Source organism: Ciona intestinalis, chromosome 12, assembly GCF_000224145.3.
Source record: "Ciona intestinalis chromosome 12, KH, whole genome shotgun sequence".
Classification (NCBI taxonomy): domain Eukaryota; kingdom Metazoa; phylum Chordata; class Ascidiacea; order Phlebobranchia; family Cionidae; genus Ciona; species Ciona intestinalis.
In genome coordinates, this window is record NC_020177.2 from 4890145 (window position 1) to 4910645 (window position 20501).

The 20501-nt window shown below is 36.5% G+C and overlaps 3 protein-coding genes across 6 annotated transcripts in view; 1 reads left to right on the plus strand and 2 right to left on the minus strand.

Moving 5' to 3' along the window:
• LOC100177340 (A.superbus venom factor 1-like) overlaps positions 1-10650 on the plus strand; it is a 21284-nt gene extending 10634 nt beyond the window's left edge. Inside the window, exons 15-41 of one of the 3 annotated variants that reach the window (XM_026837019.1) lie at positions 17-191; positions 438-566; positions 889-1096; positions 1495-1632; positions 1802-1904; positions 2224-2373; positions 2750-2908; positions 3202-3423; positions 3708-3829; positions 4151-4275; positions 4574-4698; positions 4909-5054; positions 5193-5267; positions 5468-5561; positions 5652-5755; positions 6223-6310; positions 6563-6709; positions 7044-7164; positions 7401-7555; positions 7835-7972; positions 8180-8321; positions 8620-8783; positions 8906-9071; positions 9349-9558; positions 9810-10029; positions 10393-10485; positions 10549-10650. In XM_026837019.1, the coding sequence (XP_026692820.1) occupies positions 17-191; positions 438-566; positions 889-1096; positions 1495-1632; positions 1802-1904; positions 2224-2373; positions 2750-2908; positions 3202-3423; positions 3708-3829; positions 4151-4275; positions 4574-4698; positions 4909-5054; positions 5193-5267; positions 5468-5561; positions 5652-5755; positions 6223-6310; positions 6563-6709; positions 7044-7164; positions 7401-7555; positions 7835-7972; positions 8180-8321; positions 8620-8783; positions 8906-9071; positions 9349-9558; positions 9810-10029; positions 10393-10485; positions 10549-10555 (3726 nt within the window). In that variant the 3' untranslated portion in view covers positions 10556-10650. Of the gene's footprint in view, positions 1-16; positions 192-437; positions 567-888; positions 1097-1494; positions 1633-1801; positions 1905-2223; positions 2374-2749; positions 2909-3201; positions 3424-3707; positions 3830-4150; positions 4276-4573; positions 4699-4908; positions 5055-5192; positions 5268-5467; positions 5562-5651; positions 5756-6222; positions 6311-6562; positions 6710-7043; positions 7165-7400; positions 7556-7834; positions 7973-8179; positions 8322-8619; positions 8784-8905; positions 9072-9348; positions 9559-9809; positions 10030-10392 lie in introns of all 3 variants that reach the window. The other 2 variants (XM_018814475.2, XM_026837018.1) reach the window with 2 other exon arrangements.
• LOC100182875 (solute carrier family 2, facilitated glucose transporter member 5) lies at positions 10398-17260 on the minus strand. Of its 2 annotated transcripts, XM_026837066.1 has the most exons (12): positions 17085-17260; positions 16505-16636; positions 15802-15930; positions 15006-15141; positions 14439-14560; positions 13972-14072; positions 13435-13582; positions 12897-13091; positions 12414-12561; positions 11822-11979; positions 10549-10613; positions 10398-10485 (listed from the first exon to the last, which is right to left on the minus strand). In XM_026837066.1, exons 1-12 carry the CDS (start codon positions 17214-17216, stop codon positions 10476-10478), a joined length of 1476 nt encoding a protein of 491 aa, XP_026692867.1. In that variant the 5' UTR covers positions 17217-17260; the 3' UTR covers positions 10398-10475. The 2 variants fall into 2 exon arrangements, with proteins under 2 accessions (XP_026692867.1, XP_002127291.1); XM_002127255.4 differs by lacking the exons at positions 10398-10485; positions 10549-10613 and adding an exon at positions 10843-11406.
• A 182-nt stretch (positions 17261-17442) lies between these two features.
• Positions 17443-20501, minus strand: part of LOC100180529 (putative deoxyribonuclease TATDN2) — a 4785-nt gene continuing 1726 nt past the window's right edge. Inside the window, exons 5-10 of the mRNA XM_026837081.1 lie at positions 20346-20498; positions 20034-20144; positions 19430-19686; positions 18896-19075; positions 18434-18608; positions 17443-17897 (exon numbers count right to left, since the gene is read on the minus strand). Of these exons, the coding sequence (XP_026692882.1) occupies positions 17757-17897; positions 18434-18608; positions 18896-19075; positions 19430-19686; positions 20034-20144; positions 20346-20498 (1017 nt within the window). The 3' untranslated portion in view covers positions 17443-17756. The remainder of the gene's footprint in view (positions 17898-18433; positions 18609-18895; positions 19076-19429; positions 19687-20033; positions 20145-20345; positions 20499-20501) is intronic.

The window sequence follows — 20501 nt, forward strand, 5'->3', positions numbered from 1 at the left end:
GCAGCCTTCATCCTACATGAGCTTATCAGGAGTTGACATGGCAGCTCTTTCATTGCATCATGAATACCCCAGTGACACAACAATGATGACATCATACACTAGGAAGAATACGTTCGATATCTTGCGATCTTTTCAACCAGGGTGTAAAGTTCCCACTATACCAACACCTGAAGCTGCTTTCCCAAGTATTGGTAAGATGCTTGTTTTGTTGGCACAGTGGGCAAAGTTCCATACATGGTAACTCATATGCAGGCACAAATTGTATGAAACTGAACACCTTTGTTATAACGAGCGTCATTGCCCTGCCATGCAAGTTTAAATAAGTTACATTCATTCATGTTCGTTTTCTTTGCAATAACTGTAGCCAAAAACAAGAAACTACATTTGGTTGCCACCTTTTGAAGTTGTAAACTTTAAATGACAATTATTATTGACAGGTCGCGTGTTGGTGACAAGTGCAAGTCACAACTTCCTCGAAGCCACAACCGTTCAATGTGAAAATGAGAATCAAAGTTCCCGAAAGAAAAGAAGTTTTTTTGCTGATCCAACTATTGTGCTAGAGAGATGTAAGTTAAACCGGGCAATACACATTGTGATGCGCACATTATATTGTCTAAATTCTCAGCGGTGCATTATAATAACAATCACCCAAAAGTTACATATGTGGATACTTATAAGCAGGCCTATGAAAAAAGGTTGTATGAAAAAGAACACCGGTGTTATAACGACTGTCATTGCCCGTCCCCAGAAAGATGAATAAGAAACATTTAAAAAAAGTTATTTCGGACACCAGCTGTTTTCCTTTTCCTTGAACATTCCATAATTATTATTGGTTTATTTGAATATAACCATTTCATTTTCTAATGGAACAATACATAACTTCCACAGCTCGTTATTACAGCGGAGATGTTTACGACTGCTGTTCTGTTGGTGCTCGGGATGTTTCAGATGTCATCCATATTAGTGGAGAAAATAGTTGCAGCGAGAGAGCCAATTCATTGACAGTGAGTGCTGCTTGTAGAACTGCTTTCATGGATTGCTGTTTGGAAGCAGAATGTGTTCGGTTGAAACCGTGGAAATCTGCAAGGCCTTGCAGGTGGGGTTTGTTGAAAAGTTTGCACCAGTTATATCCATAACTTATTGCACAGTTGTTTGTAAGTATGTGTGCATTGTAACCTGAAGATACTGGGTTTCTTGGGCTTCGTTGAAAAGTTTGCATCCCTTATATCCTAACTTATAACTTGTGGTTTGTAAGCAGTTACCTTGTTACTGAAGGATATGCTGTTCAATGCTTAATACTGATACTAACCGGTGTATTCATCATTGGGCAAGACACTTTGCGGCAATTGCTCTACCCAGGGATCACAAATGGGATTGTAGCACCCTGGGTGTTGGAATAATGGGCAACTCTTGCCTTAACCTGAAATCCCATGGCATTTCATGCTGTTTTTTTATTCAAAATGAACTATTTGTAACAAACTTCCCGTCCCACAGAGGTGGAGTTACAACCAGAACCATCTTTCCAGTCACCACAACAATTGCCATGGCTGGTGTTCCATTAGTTGAACGTTCATTTGAATTACTGAGAAGGAATTTTGCGCTGACTTGGTTTAACACAGATTTTCAGCTTGGGTGAGACATCCAAACTTTCCATTATTTTGTTTAATATATTCTGTGTTTTTTTCTACTTTAGTTGTTTGCGTGCCATGTTCAGTAAAACATTTTGCTGTTTTTCCAATATTTCAACCTTCTGACTTGTAGTTTTACTTTCTATATTTCTTCGAAACACCTGTTCCAACAGTTCTTCAGGTCGTATCAGATTAAACAACGCATCAAACCCAAGAGTTCCTCGGCTCCCAGACTCCATTACATCATGGTCGATCAATACATTCAGTTTGTCACCGGTAAGTGATACGGTATATTGCTGTAGTTGTCCTTTAATATTGTGGGCATATGTATCCTTGGGCAAGACGCTTAGCGACAATTGATCACACCCAGTGTTCACTAGTGGATTGTCCAAATTTTCAGATATATGCTTAAAACAAGAAATTATGTTCTTGTTTGGTCATAATGTAATGGGCATGAGCCAATGGGTAATGAGACAACTTTGCCCTAAATCTTTGATCCCATGGCATGACCTGTTATAAGACCTAACCATGAAGAATCAAAGTTTATCATATTCAATTAGATTACGTTGTTTGATCATATTTGCCATTTACGCAGGACAAAGGCATGTGTGTTGCCCGTGATGTGATACTACCAGTTGAACATTCAGTCCACATTGAAGTAACTTTATCGCACACCAAAGTTGTAAGGGGGACACAAGTATCTGTGGAAGTGACAGCTTACAGTTACTCAACTTCCTCAATCAGGGTAATGTATGAATGAATGGTTTACAATTTGTAAGAATGATGTATGAATAAAATGTGACTTGCAGAGCAACAACTTGGTGTTTTTGTATTAAACTGCTAGCCCATTTCAAGTTTCTAGCTTCTTTTTAAATAAGAGACTGATGCCCTTTAAGGTTACATCTCTTACAAAATACGTTGGGACTATTGTTTTTATCTGTTATATATTTACAAATCTGTTACAATTTCTGTGTTAACTGTCTTTTCTTGACCATCACCCAACACTTAACCATACCCACCATTATAAGTCTGGCAAAAATCTTCGTCAATTGTTCAAACATATCTTCCTTGCTTACCAACCAACCTTTAACTCAACCAACTAATGTCACCACATTACACAGGCCTCTATTATACTGGAGCCAACAGATAACTTGTGTACGTCCTCACTCAACCAAGTAGAAAGAGATGGAACAATCGCTGCTGCTGTAAATGGGGTTGCTGGTACCATGGTAACAAGGTTCATCATCTTGCCAACCAGACAGGGAGATTATAAGATCAAGGTAAATTTAAACCAGCAAGAATGGATATAAATTTCTTAAATTTAATAAATAAAAACATTTTGCTTGTTGCCTACTTTCAAGAAAGCGACAGGCTTTAACAGTGTTAGCAACCTAGGTGTTTAGGCAAATCTTTCGTCGCAGGTCTTGCCACCTTGTTGAACTCCCTCTTTATGAAATAGAATATACCCATAGTACAATGTATGTTAAAAAAACATTATGTTCCACCTTCTTAAACCTTGGGGAATTAATGTACAAACTTCTTTGATAAATAAAAACTGTTTCCATTTTTTCAGGTGGCGTTATACGCTTACCACGAAGACAACCAACGTCCGCAGATTGATAAAGTTGTGAAGGTATTGAATGTGGTCCCAGAAGGCATACTGATGAAGAAAGTACATTGGGAGATGATTGACACGAGAACGACTCGCATCCAGAGGAGAGGAGTGAGGGGAAACAGGAGGAACAAGTCAATTAATCTTTCTCTTCCATCATCTGCAATCCCAGGAACAGAAAGAGTAAGATATGACTTTATATTGATGGTAGTAGTTTCACGCATAATGTTGTGATTAACCAATCACTTCGAAAGTTATATACATGGTAACTTGCAAGAGGGCACTGAGTGTATGAAACAGAACACCCACGTTAAGATAAAATAAGTATTTATTTATACATTCAAGTGAATATACATTTTGAAAATCAGCACTGCATAAGGAATGTAAAACCACTTTCAAACATGGTGCAGAAATACCCAGCAACCAAATGCACAACTTCATATAACTAACAATCAACATCCTCCCAGGCAACATTACAACTACATAGCACAACTTCAGCAATTCTAACCAAACCAAGTTTTCCTGGCGATGATGGAACAACGAACACGATTGCTCAACCTTTGTACCAACTTCAATCTATCGTTTCAAGGTTATTAAAAAACTCTATTCCTTTTCTATATAAGTGAGGTTTCCTGGAAGGAAACACTAAGAAACCTGGTATTTGGGCCAGAGTTGACCGGGTACTGCCGAAATAGATGTGTTGTATACAACATGGAAAATAGAATATAGCCAACTCCACAACAATTGGCCAAAGATGTACGAAACTGCCTTGCATTGCTTATTACATAGGCGCACTATAAAACCTATGGAAAAAATCATCCTAATAAACTTATAGCAGTTGCAACATTGGATCACAAAACAAATAACTTCCAGAAATCTTTTAGATTGCTGATCAACATGTTTTCATTAGGTTGAAGTACCTTCAACGAAATGGGTTGCTCACTGAAGGTAGGAGAGAAGAATTATCAAGTGAAGCTCAATCAGCATACGTAGGGTTGCTTACTTATGTAAGGAACACAAGCCCAGCAGCTTCAGGTTAGTTACAAGTTTGTGTTTATTGAACACATGACAGTGGTTTAAGTATCGCATCATAGTTAAAGGATACAGGGTTCAAGGCTCGATGCTGTTACTATTGTTGGTATATGCGTCTTTGTGCAAGACATGGAAACTGCTTAAAGTCAACCCAGTGGTCACTAATAGTTTGACCAAGTTGTCATTCATACAGAAAAATATTCACCCATGAAGTTGCATTTCATATCATAACTACACAGTTTCTAGAACTTTATCTTTTGTTTCGTAACAATGGTTGCATGATTAAAATGTTTATCATCAGATTCTACTGAAGCGAAGTTCGGTTTCTCCTTTTCTCCCGCTCGAAGTTCGAAACCAGATCTATGGCTCTCTAGCGCCTCTTTGAGGTTGTTGGTTCAATCGGCAGAATTAATATCGATTGACGAGGTAAGACAGAACAGTTTAATGCAAAATCAACTTGATAACAATAACAAATGACTTGAAGAGAAGTCAAAATGGCAAGAAGGAGAAATGGATGTAGCTTATTTATTTAAGTTATAACACAAGTGTCATAACACAAAATATATACCTTTATGTAATACTGGTACAAGACTATTTAACATAAGTATATGTAAAATTCTTTGCATTTTGTTTCAGAATATTTTGAACGGTTTGGTCCGTTGGATTCTCTCGCATCAACAAAAGAGTCCGGGTCGAGGTTACTTCGCTGGGAAACCGATCCCTACATCCCGAGGATCAAAGAGGAAAAGAAGAAAAAGATCATCTTCATGCTCAAAATTGAGGTAGGAACCTTTTCATAATATAAATTATTTTTAAACAAAAATTTAATTTGTCTCTTTTACAAAGATTACAAATTTTAAATATCTTTTAAAAGTGATATACCCAACACACAGTCCATTAATATTGTTTTTTTGTTGCAGTAAATCAAGGACACGATGCAAGAAACGAAGAAATGCTTACGACTCTAATAGAAAATACAAGAAGTGGCAGAAAAAGTAAGATATAATGTTTCATCTGTTATAAAACTGGTAAGCGGGCACGAGCTGTGTGAAACAGAACACTTATTTTAGAATCACTGTGTTGCCCCGACGCGCGAGGATTAATGGATAAGTTAAGTTCACTTAATTTTGCGTTCATTTCGCAGTTGCAACATTCAACTCTTTGTTAAGAATGTTAACCATTTAATACATCATAGATGTCGTAAGCGATTACGTAAATGCAGAAGAAGAAAAAGAAACGCAGAAGCTTTGTTGAAACTCCCACAGTTTGCCAGCAGCCTTGATAGAAAGGTATTATTTGCCCACCTAATATTTATATCTGGCAAACTCATTTAAAATATACTAAAATATTCAAGATAAAGCAAATGTTTTTGATTTCAGATCTACAGAACATCTGTGATAGGGATTGAACTTCATGTTATTTACACAACCATTGAAGCATGGGAAACAAGAGAGCGAAGTGATCAAGAAGAAGCCACCAGAAAGTAAGTTACAACTGAACTAAACTCTACTTTAATGAGTTACTACAACTTTTTGTACATTTAGGTGGCGTTATACGCTTACCACAAAATACGTTGGGACTCTTGATCACTTCGCTCTCTTGTAATGTAATGTAATTACATTACATTACATTATTACATTACATTACATGAAACCAAGGTCCTTGACAAGAACCTTCCCCCTATAGAATAGAAGACATCCATGTTATATAAAAGACTCTAAATACTTTGATGTTGGTATCTTTAAGATTTTGGCGTAGTAGTGAACCAATGCTGGTCTAAATCCCAAGTCCCACGGTATGTCTTGACATAGGGCCTCATTCCTATGGAACAATCTTTAAATTAGCCATGAACTTCTTTACTCTTCTGAATGAGCAATCAAACCCCATTTGTCAATACTGTCCTGGACTTTTTTGCAAGTCCTTCCCCCCATTAAAAACCTTACGTTGCAGTGGCAACCCATTAATTGGTTTCAACACTTCACCAATTAGAAGTTCTGTTCGAAAGGCAACAAATTACATCAAGAGACAAATAAGACGGGTATGTTTGGGTGTAATTTATATTTCTTTGGTACACCAGTAGGGTTATATTTGTATTTGCTGCATGTTTAATAGCACTTAATGTAAAAACAGTATGTGCTAGAACAGGGTCAGATTCATATCACAGTTAGTTTTTCATATCACAGATTTATATCACAGTTAGTTCGTAACATGAACCCTTACAAAAACGAACATGGACCAAAACTTGTAACGGTTCAATATATCAAGCTTTAAAGTTTGTTATTCATTCCAGGCCCCTTCTTCTATAACAAGTCCCATCACCATGGTTTCAGCGGGGAAAATGTTGTACATGTCGGCTCGCAAAGTATTTGATATTGTGGACTCCGCTGTCACAAACTATATTATTACATCAGCAGATGAAACGACAGCTCATATTCGGGTAAGTTTACACCCCGAAATTACTGTGATCATTTTTAAATCCAATAATGGGTTGTTCAATTATCAGCCCACCATAAGAATAAAGCAAGTTACATTCATTTGTAGTTGAACTACATCTGACACTACGCCACAATAAAGAGTGCTTGTCTCTACACCAGGATTTGTGTGTTTGTTTCAACCATTCATAATAAACAATCACCCACAAGTGTGGTAGTTTATAAGTTCACACTAGGTGTATGAAACAGAAAATCAGTGTTATAACGATCGCCATTACCCTGCCATGCGTGTTTTAAAAAGTTTCATTTATTCATAACACCAACAATAATAACCAACAGATTTCCAACCCACAGTCAAACCCAAGCCTTGAGCAAAGGAGGTTGAACATGGAAGATCTAAGAACAGATTCAACAAGAGTAGAAGCCACTGCATACCAGCTACATCTGCTAACTTTGAGAGGTGGGGACTTGTATAATATGAATATATGATGGAAACAGTAAATAGTAATGCCCATACATAAAGTGTATAAAACTGTGCGGCAAACATACTTTTTTTGATCATTTTTTTGAACATGAAATGTGCGAACACACTGTGTGTCTTGTGTACAAGAATACACTCATTTTAAAGTTCGGCAGTGAACACATGTTATATGAACACAATACGGCACATCAGATGTAACAATGTCATCCAAACAGATCGTTCACCAGCACCTTATGCAAACTGGTTGATTCAGAATCGTAATGAAAACGGTCGATGGGTTTCACTGAGAGATAGCCTGGCAGCTTCTCAAGCATTGAACGAATACGCGATGAGACAACGAACTGATGCTCACCCTCCTATAAGTCTTGAGGTAATTGTGGTTAACACTTTGTAATGTACATAATAGTTAGAAGATGCACTTGATGATGTAAAAACAACAACTTAACGTTAAGTTCTGGTGAAAGCTGTAAGATGGACCAACTCTGGCATGAAACCAAGGTACTCGACAAGAACCTTCCCCATATAGATAGAAGACATCCATGTTATAACTCGACAGCTAGCATAGAGTGTATTCATATTTAGGGTTCAAGAGCCTTCTTTTCATGAATTAACACCGTATTAATATGTGTTTAAATATAAACATCTACAGGTAAACACGCACACTGGAGGCCAAGTGATCAGCGCAACAAACATTCACCAACCAAGTGAAGCAAGCAAAGCAGAGATAGCTGTCACTAATAATGAAGTGTCAGTTACTTCTGTGGGGGATGGTGTAGGCTGGCTTGAGGTTGGTATGTGGGAGTGTAAGTAGTGGCCCATCTCTAGAACAAAGCACATGAATTCAACGCTGCCACCACTGTGGGTGTATGTCTTCTTGGAAAAGACACTTTGTATGAATCACTAATGGATTGTTCAAGTTTAATAAGTGTTACAATAACTGTCATATGAATAAAGAAGTTGTATCCACATTTATAAAATGCAACTTTCCTTCCAGCTAAATGTTGAATACAGCGTGCCTCGCACTTCCTCACTCTTCTCCTCTCCTTCTGCCATGGCAACCACAGAGAGGGAGGAAATACAATATTGTCCATACAACATTGAAGTGAGGATAGATGTCGCTCAAGTTTCATCATCTTGTAAGTTAACTAAATATGTTAACATGATATATTGAGAAAAAACAATCACTCACAGAGTTACAACTTGTGATTTACCCGTTATGGGGGTAAAAACCACAGTTAATATAACACATGTTCTGTATACACCACATGCCCGCTCACAAGATACCACAGACGTATCTTTGTGGGTTTTTTCCGTGTTTTATTTTTTATATGTCAATAACGACAGCATCAAGCGCCATACACTGTCTTCTGGTGTATAGACAAGGTTGTAAAACCTGTGCCAATGCCACCAAATAATAGCCATTATGTGTCACAGATTACACGTTGAGGCAAGCCAGGAGAAGTTCCACAGCTTGGAGAGTATCGTTGGTTGTAACTAATAAGACTGGTGAAGATCTGAGTGAATCAAATGATCAGAGTTATATCATGGAGTTTGGTCTTCATGGAGATTATTATCCTTATATTGAAGATCTTGAAATGGTAAATGTATGAATGAATGCAACTTTACTTTGTGGTTAAATAATATAATAAACTGACCACATTTCTACAGTAGCATGTTGTTAACATTATTTCCTTTTCAACCAAATACTTTTCTTGGACAGTTGTACAACCCAGTTGAGAGAACATTGGACCATTACAAAGTCACCAAGCGCGCAGTGATATTTTACATGACTGGTCCCAAAAATATTTCCTTCAGAATATCTGACACAACTTCTTCATTTGCTGACAAACCAATCCCTGTGACAATCTATCCAAGTGCATTTCCAGGTTAGCTTAAACCAAGGTCATCTTGTAACTTGACAGTAAGCATGAGGTGTATGGATACAACATGTGTGTCTGGTGTATAAGAAGACACCCATGTTATAACTCGACAGTGAGCATGAGGTGTATGAATACATCATGTGTGTCTGGTGTATAAGAAGACACCCATGTTATAACTTGACAGTGAGCATGAGGAGTATGAATACACCATGTGTGTCTGTTGTATAAGAAGACACCCATGTTATAACTTGACAGTGAACATGACATCCCAACTTTTCCACAGAAAGGAAATGTACAACATACTACAACCAGCGTGGGCCAAGTAACTTGACCACTTTATGTTCTGCTGATAATGGAAGTTCATTGACGTCATCAGATATTTGTGTTTGTGCTTCAGCTCAGACTTGCCCTGCTATAATAAGCAGGCGAACCTCAAGAACTGAACCAGTGGAGACCAAAATACAAAGATCTTGCAAAGAGACAAACAAATATGGTAATTTGAACTTTTTCCATGTAGACTATATTTTTTTTACAACTTAAACATAAAAAAATTAATTAAAAAAAACGAGTTTTTGACAAGCTCGATACCTTTGTAGTTTCTTAATATCACCAAATGACTTGATTGTTCAAATTCTAATCATATTTGTTAGCATGCTCCAAAACCTGACGTAGTGTTGTATATCCCATTCATGTTGAAGTAACGTCTTTGGTAACATGCTAAATAATCTTATACATTTCATCTAGCTCATAGAGTCAAGATTCTCTCCAAGACACGAGTTGGTGAAGATTGGAATTTGCTTCGTGGGAGAATTATCAGGATGTTTAGAACAAGTCCGGAGTTATCCAGCATTCAGAATAATCAAGTCCACACTTTCTGGGCAAAGATAACTTGCAATATTGCGAACATCCAAGTTAATAAAGAATATTTGATCACTGGAGCAACTGTTGTTCAAGGCAATGATGGGTAAGATGAGAAGTTTGTTTATGAAAAAGCTGCTTTGCAGAGATTGAAAGCAATGGAGTTTGTTGTTTGTAGTTCTCAAATGAAAGCCTTTTTACATGTTTTTATTTCCCGCTTATGGTTTATCCTAACTTGTTTGTCTTCAAGCAGTGGGGCAATTATAAAACAGTGGTGTTCTATTTCATATACCTAACGTCTGCTTCTGAACTACAATGTATATAAATGACTTTACTATACATGGGAAGTTGAATAACCACTGGGTTGGAACAATTGCTGTTAATATTTTGCCCAACAATACACATCAACAATAGCGTCCAACCTCACAGTAATACTGAATACCATCTCACGCAAGCTATTCCTTTGCAGAGTTTACAAATATCTCCTTGAATCAAGTACCCACGTTGACTGGTGGCCACAGAAGCAATGCGAGAGGATCAGAAAGCCATCAATCAGAGAAATCTGCGATAAAATGACACTTTATAGTTACACCATGAGCGCCACGGGTTGCACATGATGTCTCACCTCATAATCTTCACTTTGATTTTATTTCTTGAGCGATTAACTGCCACGTGTATATTGCCAAAGCACTATATTTGTAATAAAATTGCAACATTGATTATTCAGTATTATGTAACAGCTGAATCATGACAATTCTTTAGTTTCCACTGGGTTAAATCAAATCAAATTAACTACTCTTATGTGTCTTGTCTAAGAACAAATATACCCGCAGTGGTAGCAGCGTCGGGCTTTGAACCAAGTAACCTTGGATTATGTACAGCACTCAGCAATGGTAAGTGCATTTTGAGGAGATAATGATAGAGGTATTTACTTTATTGCAAACTACTGTTTCATTATTAGGTTATAAAGGGCGCAACTATATAACCTAATATACTGCACAGAGTCACTCAAAAAGGAATGTGTATAAGGTGGATGAACTAAGTAATAGTTTCACTTTTAAATAGGTATTGTTACAATGAAATAAATATATTGTGTTTAGATGTATACAGAATAAGAATAATGTGCAAGAATCAAGTAGTTTAAAGTATATATGTGTTTGGAATGGATTAGACTTACTACGTTTACAGGTTAGCGTTTATAAAGGTAGAATTTGAACTTTGTGTACAAATGTAATGTGTAGAAGTGCAACTAATGAAACTATTAAAGGTAATATTACACAGTTGTTGTGTTATCATGATTATTTGTATCAGTAACCACAGTATTAGAAGTAGAAAGACATGAAGGTAGTTTCAACTGCTTGTATGAATGCTCTATCTCAATAAACGAACGGTTCTTAGTTTCAGGAATACTAAAGTAAACATAGATGCAACATAAAGCAGCAATAACGCTGAACACAAGGTAAGCATACCCTCCAAGTGCTGCCTGCAACAATATTAGTAATATACAATTATATAATAACGCTGGCCTGCAACATAATATTGGCGGTATAGAATTATAAGGTAAATTGTAAGTGAACCCATATGTTAAACTATAGGTATGAGTGTTAGGTTCTACTGTTCCCTGGTTAAATATAATCAACTAATGCTACCATAATCAACACCAGGTTATAAGTAAATCTAATGAAGCTCTTATTGCAATTTCATTTCTTAATTCCTATATTTGGAGGAATGGGCCAACATTAATTAAATTAAAGTTTCTAGTAGAATTTCATGCTAATTGAATAACATGGATTATTTTTAGACCAACAAGGACAACCAGAATAGGTCAATGAAATATTGTTACCTAAAATGGACTTACCAGAAGTTGTATATTATGTTTATAATACCCAAACCATTACCTGAATATAAGGCCATGCTACCACAAGAAGTGTAAACGAGAACCATAATACAAGGCAGCTTAATGTCAGAGCAGCAGATCTGGAACTTTGTGAAAAACTTTCAGCAACACAAGTTAGTGTCATTGGACCGGGACCAATGGAAAAGCCAATGATAAAACCTGGGATGGAATTTGGTTGGGTTCATTATAATACTGCTTGTGTTTGATAAAGAGAAATGTCTGACTCATGAGGAGAAACTGTTAACTGTTTCTATGCATAAACATTTCAAAAATTTGCTGGTGTTTAATGCAGGGTAATGTCTGACTTATAAATAGAAAACTAGGAAATACAGTTTTCTACCCATAGACACATTAAGAATAAGAGGATTTTAGATTGAAAAGAGAAAATAAAATTTAGGCTGTTATGTTTGTATTTAAATAAATAAAAACCTCCACTGTGTTGATTCATTGTATTATTGTATAAATGTATGACTAGTTAAGACTTAACCTTACAATTTACAAACACATTAAACTACCCAATTGAAAACTAAAGCATATACTTGTTACTCAATCTAACAGTAGTTCGAAGATTCTCATAAAAACACCATACTCACACAATGCACACAAGATGGCGATATAGGGAACCCATGGAGCGAGACTTTGCGTTACCGAGGCAACAGAAAGACAAAGAAGGGAAACTGATTCAATTCCGAAACCAGCAACAAGGAAATTTCTTCTCCCGCTTTTCTCAGCAGCAAGTGACTGTTGGGATACTTGTGTTAGTAGTTAAGATTGTTGATGGTTCTATTCTATAGGTTAGGGCCTATAATGGAAGACATGGGACCTATAATTTACGCAAAAGTTTATTACCCCAACACCCAGGGTCCTACAACCTATTGCTGACCACTGGATTTGAGGAATGTCTGTTAAGTGTTTTGTTTAAGACACAGGTCCACCAGTATCAAGCACTAAACCTGGTAATATTTAGTTATGATGCAATTACCAAACAACAGAGCTATGGCATCACACGGAATGATTTCAAACAAGGTTTTGTTCTATAACTTTTAAAACAGCATAATTGTAAACCAAAGTTATACCACAATCACAGTTGCGACGACCAGCACACCAGCAGTGGCGATTGCACAGTATGGGATGATAGCGTTGGGAATACCAGACAACCTATACAGCTCATTCATATAGAATTGTACACCATTCATGCCAGTTAGTTGTTGGCACGATGAGATTACAACTGCCGCAATAACTTGTCGACGTAGATGAGAAGAAGTTACAATCTATATAAAAAAAATTTTTTTCGTTTAATTACAACTTCAAAGGTGATAATCAACACTGTGAAAAGATGGAAATATTGATAAAAGACTGCTGTTAATTGTTATAACATTTAACACACTAAATGAAATAGCATTAGTTCAAAAGTTAAGAAAATTATGTATATTCATTATGTTTATTAACAACGAAGGCATGATTTGTTTCGGGAAATCATGTTTGTTCAGTGCTATCTAATTATAAAGTAACATGGCATGAGGTGCCATTTAAAATGCTATTTATTGAAATTCAACATTATAATAATTTTGAAAACACACATACATGATTCCAGATAAACATTCAACCACCAACCTCCCAAAGCGACATTTGTTTTGTCTTTTTCCGTTCCTTCAACTCTTGATCCAAACCATCCAATTCATCTGTGACATCATCGTTGTCACGGAGACGTTTTAGAAGATTTTCAGCCCCAGTTTTATCTCCAGCGTTTAAATATAAACGCCTGCAACAAAAACACATTGAAACCACTGTTAAAAGCCTTTTACGGGTCTTTTATCCCATGTACACTCTGGGTCTGTTTGTATTAAAACTCAAATTTAACAATTTAAAATTTACACAGCACATTTTAACACTTGCTTTTAGTATATTGCTATTCACCAAAATGACAGTCGTATTCTATTATTAGTATGACCACCACATTGTCATAGTAGGGTGTAGGAAGACGGGAAACCTTTACAATGGTCTGTGGGAGTCGTGAAGCTACGGTTTTATATTTCTTTGAATGTTCTTTGATTATTACCAAATGTTACGAGAAAATAGAATGAAAAAGTGTCCCATCTCCCCCACCTTACTGTATATATTAAACATAATTGGTAAATTTCATTCATTCACCTTGGACTTGGGGGCATGAAATAACACAGAGATATGAACAACACTGATGGAAGACAAGTTAATGACAGAAATACAGGCCATAGATCGTCTGTACCAAGAATCTGAATAAATGCAAATTGTTTATCCTCGCATAGCGGGGCAATGATAGTCATTAAAACACAGGGTTTCTGGTTCATACACCTCGTGCTTGTTTACAAGCTACCATATATGTTATTTATTTATTCTTGCATGGTGGGGTAGCTGCAGTCGTTATAACACAGGCTTTCTGTTTCATACATCCCGTGCTCGCTGACGAGTTACTTAGTATGGACCATTTTATATATAATGTTCACTAACAATTAGCGCAACCGATAAGGGACCATTGGGTTGGAGCAAAAGGTCTTATCCAACAACAAAGTAAATCACGTGATCTACAGTACATATATTACCAACAAACTGCTATATAAGTTAGTTTCAATGTATCTTACTTCTTGTAATCCAAGTATGTTTGCGATAAAGATACCAAGAGCAATAAACAAAGAAATCAAACTACCAAACATTCCTCTGTATTGTTTAGGACTAACTTCAACAATGTACATCGGTGCTATGCCTGCAAATACATACAATATTATGCCTGGAATAAATTATTGTTACATACAATATTATGCCTGGAATAAATTATTGTTACATACAATATATATACTGATTACTAAATATTAAAGGTTAACTTCATGGCGAGTACTAAACAAATGACCTTACAAAAAGTGGGTCACCATTTGCCAGTTCGCTCCCCGCTATACAAATAGACTTGGCAGCATACCATCACCAAGCATGCGATAATGCAGTTGAAACGTTGGAATAAATTACACTTTTATACCATATTACTATATAATATAAACCTTTTGGCTCCTCTGGTATAAACGCTAATTTTATTACAAATTTTCCACCAGCAAAAACACCAAGCAAAGCTGTTAAATAAAAACGCAAAGCTGCAACAAAATTAGGTTTTTATACCAAAGGAGTCAAAAAAGTCATATTACAAAATATACATTAACCTGTTCCTGCTGTAGAGCTGACGATCCCAATTAGAATTCGTCCGATAATTAAAACTTCAAACGATTGCGCCAATTTACTGATTCCAAGCAAAATGGAACCAAATACAGTGATAGCGTGCAAGGCAGCCATGGATTTCTGACATAAGATATTATGTATATGAGCAATTACTTTGAAGGAACTAACTTCCCAACTAACATATAGGAAATTTAATCAATTACATGTAAAAATGAGAATGGATTATATATATTAATATATATGTACATTTTCAATTATGTATCAAAACATGATCAATTATTTGACAAAGATTCATGTCTATTAATAATGTTATGGAAAATTGTGCCAAATCTGGTCTCCCTAGAACCCTTGGTATGCCTTGCCGTAGGACCTTACCGAAAGACATTAGCCTAATTGGTGTGAAACATCGCCCATTGATCGTTTATAAGCTTTCGGCTGCATAAGTGGTTATAAGCCATTCCAGGAACAAGTAAGAGCTTGGGGGGCTATTAGGGGAAACCAAGACAAACAAACTTACACACAAACCACCCAGCCACACTGTTCTGGCCTAAATCCTTGTTACCACGCCTCACTGTAGAATCTGTTTTCATTTTTAACTATGAAAATGACTCTACGCAATTAAAGGAAAAATGCAAGCCTCTCCCTGCAAGCCACCCACCAAGAAACAACATATTACAAACTAGTGAAACTACCCAACGAACCAAGCCAACCAATACTCTGCACCCAGCATAACAGCCATACCACACATTACAAACTACCCAACCAGCCAAGCAAGCTTACCACGTATCCGTATTGTCTCAGGTTTGTAATTAAACAAGAACCAAGGAAACCTCCAACAGGAAAAGCAGCAACGATGGTTACGGAAATGATTTGTAATTTCCCTTCACTTAAAGTTGAATTGTACTTATTCTAAACAGAATGTAAATTAACTTGTAATTATTTAAATAGATTCTACTTGATTTTTGTCTGTTACATTTTCGTAGCACTAGATGCAGAATGCACAGTGTATGTTAAACTGAAATTATGAGGTTACTTGCAACAGAAATTAGTGGTTGTGCCTAATTCTTCTAAACGGAATTCTAAACTTACTCCAAACAGAATGTCGAATGTTTATATATGAATTAATATTGGAGTAATTTGTAAATACAGTGATCTAAACATAGGTAATAATAATTAATCCATCCTGTGCAACAAAATAAGTAATAATAGGATGGACTATTTGTTGAGCAATACAATGAACGGAGGAAATAGCCTGCTTCCTGGTAAATTAATCTCCATATACAAGCTTAGATTAAGAAAGGCTTGAAGCTAATTCTAAATGCAAGCTACTTATAACAAAAATTTGATAAAATAAAAAACCTATGACATTTCGGACTATTACAGGAGCCCGAGGCGAGTCACTATATATAACTAAACACAATGACAATACACAACTTATTAATTAAGCACAACTTTTTATGGGCCTACAAAGATGTACAAATACCATGTGATACTGTTGTACTGATCTTCTTATAGGAATGGCTGCAGCATTCACTGACCCAATCGAATAACCATATTGGTAAGTACCGGCCATCACAGTGATGAATAATGACCATACTACCCACCAGGTTAACTTCTGTAATTTAACAGTGTTTAGTTTCTTCACTAGCACACTACTATGACAAGTTTAAAATGCAACAAACACAAGGGATAAGTTATGACGTAAAGTCAGGTGCCGTGGCGTAGTGGTTAGCACGCCTGCCTATAACCAAGAGTTTATGGGTTCAAGGCTCGACGTTGCTAGCATTGTGGGTGTATGTGTGCTTGGACAAAACACTTAAGGGCAATTGCTCCAACCCGGTGGTCACTAATGGGTTGTCCAAATTATCAGCCATACATAAAAAAAATGAAAAAATCCACCCCCCCCCAAAATTATTACCCACGAAGGTGTTAAACCCGTGTGATAACGACTGTCGTTTTCCGGCCACGTGAGAATAAAGTAAGTTACAGTCATTCATTCAAAGGGTTCACTACGTAATAATCACGTGTTAAAGAACGAAATATAATAATTTAGAAACACTGACCTGTTTCGGTTTTGTAGTTGTTGAATCTTGTCCAATCGGTTCTAATTCTGTAGTTTCAGTAAGCGTGTCGTGTTCGTAAGTAATTGGTTGATCTACTAACTTTGACGAACTATCTACTGCATGTACTTCCATTTAAAGAACCACCAGTTCATATAAATAACAGTCACAGACACACTTAACATATTTAAATGCCCTGCAGAATTCCGCCGTAGATCTCTAGCGCAACCTTACGGCAACCAAAATTATATCAAAAATGTCCCCATTGATTTCAATCAACTCAATGAGGTATATATGTTTTAACATAAGATTTATACACAAATCAATATTGTTCCATGAACTCTCATTTCTACCACAAGGATTGGATTTTAAATGTATTAGAATGCATATTACAACTTCTGTAGGTTTATTGCGGAAATATGATAAACGAAAGGTGCAAAAATGAGTGTAGTTGGTACTTAGAGTTGTAGGTTGTGACACAAAATGTCTTGCAATAAAATATAGTGTCATTAGTAAAATTCAACACACAAAAACGAAGTGTTAAAAGCAGTAATTCATGGCATCATAAATCATATGTATGACATCACAGAAGCAACATTCTTCAATATCCATAACCTAAATCCTTTGTTGCTATGGTGCAATTAACCAATGATACTATGACATCATAAACATATCTCATATGTTATAAAGATGTTTGACATTAGCACGAACTTGCGTCAACACATCATCAATATCAACACCCTTGATCCTTGCAAGTTCGCAAGCTACACTGGACGCCATGCCAGGATGGGAGAACTTTACGGCTCCTTTAGTAGCCTGGAGTGAAGTTATAATGGTGCTACAAGCTTGGTTAACAGTAATAATAAGATGTATAAAACATCGTATAGGCTTAGTGTACAAGACACCTGGGGGTAAGGTAAAGGTATAGTGCTTGGTAAGGTTACCCATGTTATGAATAAACAGTGAGTACAAAGTGCTCCAAACATCATATCGTTCTAGTGCCTTAGTTGTGTTAGATTAAGAAAGTATCTGCCATGTTAGAAGATATGGTACTGTGTGTGTGTGGTGTATTAGGCACACCAATGTTGGACAGACACTATGAGTTAACTAATACAACATATTTGTCCGGCGCCGTGGCACAAGTAACATACATAGTAACTCGTAAGCTGGCACGAGGTGTATGGACACCTGTGTTATAAGGACCGTCCTTGTCTGGCCACGCGAGAATAAGTTACTGTTAGTTACATTCATTCATTCAATACAATATGTGTGCGAAGACACCTAAGCAATAACCCGACAGCGAGTGTGAGTCATATAAACAAATTATAATGACTTGCACTTTTACTACTAACCTGGGAAACACAACCTGGGATAAAATACGGGGCGTCTGTTTCCAATACTATTCTCTCAAGAGGGATTACCCCCGCTGAACCCCTAGCTTTATAAGCACTTCTGTTTGTGATAAGGTTTGTGAATCCAACATAAAGGTTGGGGAAGTGGTCTAGTAAGGGTTGGACGTCGGATATCCTGAAAAAAATTTTTATAAAAAATGGTTTTGTTTATAAAAAATGGTTTTGTAAAAATAAATACGGATATTGAATTTATAAATTATGTGTTAGCCAGTGGAAACTTGTTAGGCCTGCTGGCTGCTACTTGCAGCCAAAATGCATATTAGTTTCATGCACCATTTATTTTGTTAATGCTTTTTATTCTATTATGTAAGGGTGAGTTCCTATGACATGGCTTTTTTAAAGTAAAGTGCTTGTCAATTTAAACTTAAAAAATGTTCCATCAAACATGAATATAGATCTTACTCTGTAGTTAAACAATGCCTATGAATAGCAGTTGTATGATGAACATGCTTTCTCATTATTTCAAATAAATCTTTATCTGCGTCTCTACAATGAATAACAAGGGGAACTTGGAATTTTTCACAAAACTTCAATTGACGAATGAAAACTTTCTTCTGTAGTTCGTGGTCGGTTGGTCCAAATCTAGGATGAAATAATAAAGAGAATTACTGTCAGCTATAGGCCAAAGTTTTGTAAAAGCAGAGGCAGGGATAGTTAGACACAGAATTTTATAATGGATAATGTAGTCCAGGGTTGGCTTGCCCACCCCGCCACCCCAAGTTCGATGCCTGTAAAGTCAGCTTTTCTATACTATATGGGTGATATGTGTTTGTGATAAGGTTTGTATTAGGCACGTCATTGGACCTGGGGTGTAGACTAGAGTTGGCCCATTATCCGAAAGAAATATCAAGATGAACCAACTCTTGGTTGGAAAAAATGAGATAACGCCAACTGTTGCTGGCGTTAAGTTGCGTAAATTTTTATGTATATGCAAACCTGTCAGAATAATCCAACCCCATCTCCCCAAAAGCGATAACATTGTCATATTCTTTAAAATGATGTTCAATTTGTTTCTCAACAAAGTCATCATAATCTGCAACGAAATGTGGATGGCAACCAAATGCACCCCAAATCTTAGGAGAAGTTTTGCCCCAAGCATCTTTAAAAGATGAGTTGCCCAATATATCAGCAGCAGTTGGGTACAAAGATGGCTGACACCAATCTGCAATGCAACCTTCGTAGTTGGAGGGAAACTGTAGATTAAAAACACATTGGGTGAGATTAAAATATAATTAAATCAAGTTTTTTAGACACTTGATATTTGACTTTTTTTATTATGGTGAGGTCTTCAGTGAAGCACACCTGAGACCTGGGATGTTTATTACCCCCAACACCCAATGTGCTACTATCTAGACCCCACTGAGGCTGTTTATAGACTCTCAATAATAGAGATTCTATTCTATAAGGGTGAGGTCTTCAGTGAAGCACACCTGAGACCTGGGATGTAGGTCCATCACCCCAACACTCAAGGTGTTATGCTACTGGGTAATATAGTTAGGCACTAATAAGACGGCCAATACAATCCATAACCAAACCTTACCTTCATAAACGTATCTTTTCTATAATCACTGAATTTATTTCTATAGTTGAGTCTTTTGAATAAAAAGTCAATGTGGCAGTGTGTGTCTATGAATGGGAACCTAGATGTCATCTGTTTTAAAACATAACAATAAATGGAAATAATTTTAAGAATAAAAATAAAGTTAAATTTTTACCAGCAGAAACAACCACCCACAAAGTTACATACGTGGTAACTCCTAATCAGACAGCGGTTTATGAAACAAAACCCTCATGTTATAACGACTATTGTTGCCCCGCCCCGAGGAAAAACAAGTTACATTGGTTGATTCACCTCCTCACAAAGAACATTCCTCACTGAGTTCAATCCATCTTCATCAAATTTATTTCTCAAATTAAATTTTAACTCGTTGGAAATTTCGTATGAACTTGAAAACGATCTTCGTTTAGAATCTGAAGAAAAATGATCAATGTTTTTAGTTAAATTCTA

What these genes read in the sequence shown, in the direction of transcription:
- LOC100182875 (XM_002127255.4), bottom strand. Translation starts at nt 17,216, where the DNA reads ATGGAAGTACATGCAGTAGATAGTTCGTCAAAGTTAGTAGATCAACCA. An exon ending in CAGTACAACAGTATCACATG is followed by an intron (nt 15,931 to 16,504) that starts GTATTTGTACAT and finishes CATTCTGTTTAG; the next exon opens with AATAAGTACAATTCAACTTT. An exon ending in ACATACTTGGATTACAAGAA is followed by an intron (nt 14,073 to 14,438) that starts GTAAGATACATT and finishes GCATTTATTCAG; the next exon opens with ATTCTTGGTACAGACGATCT.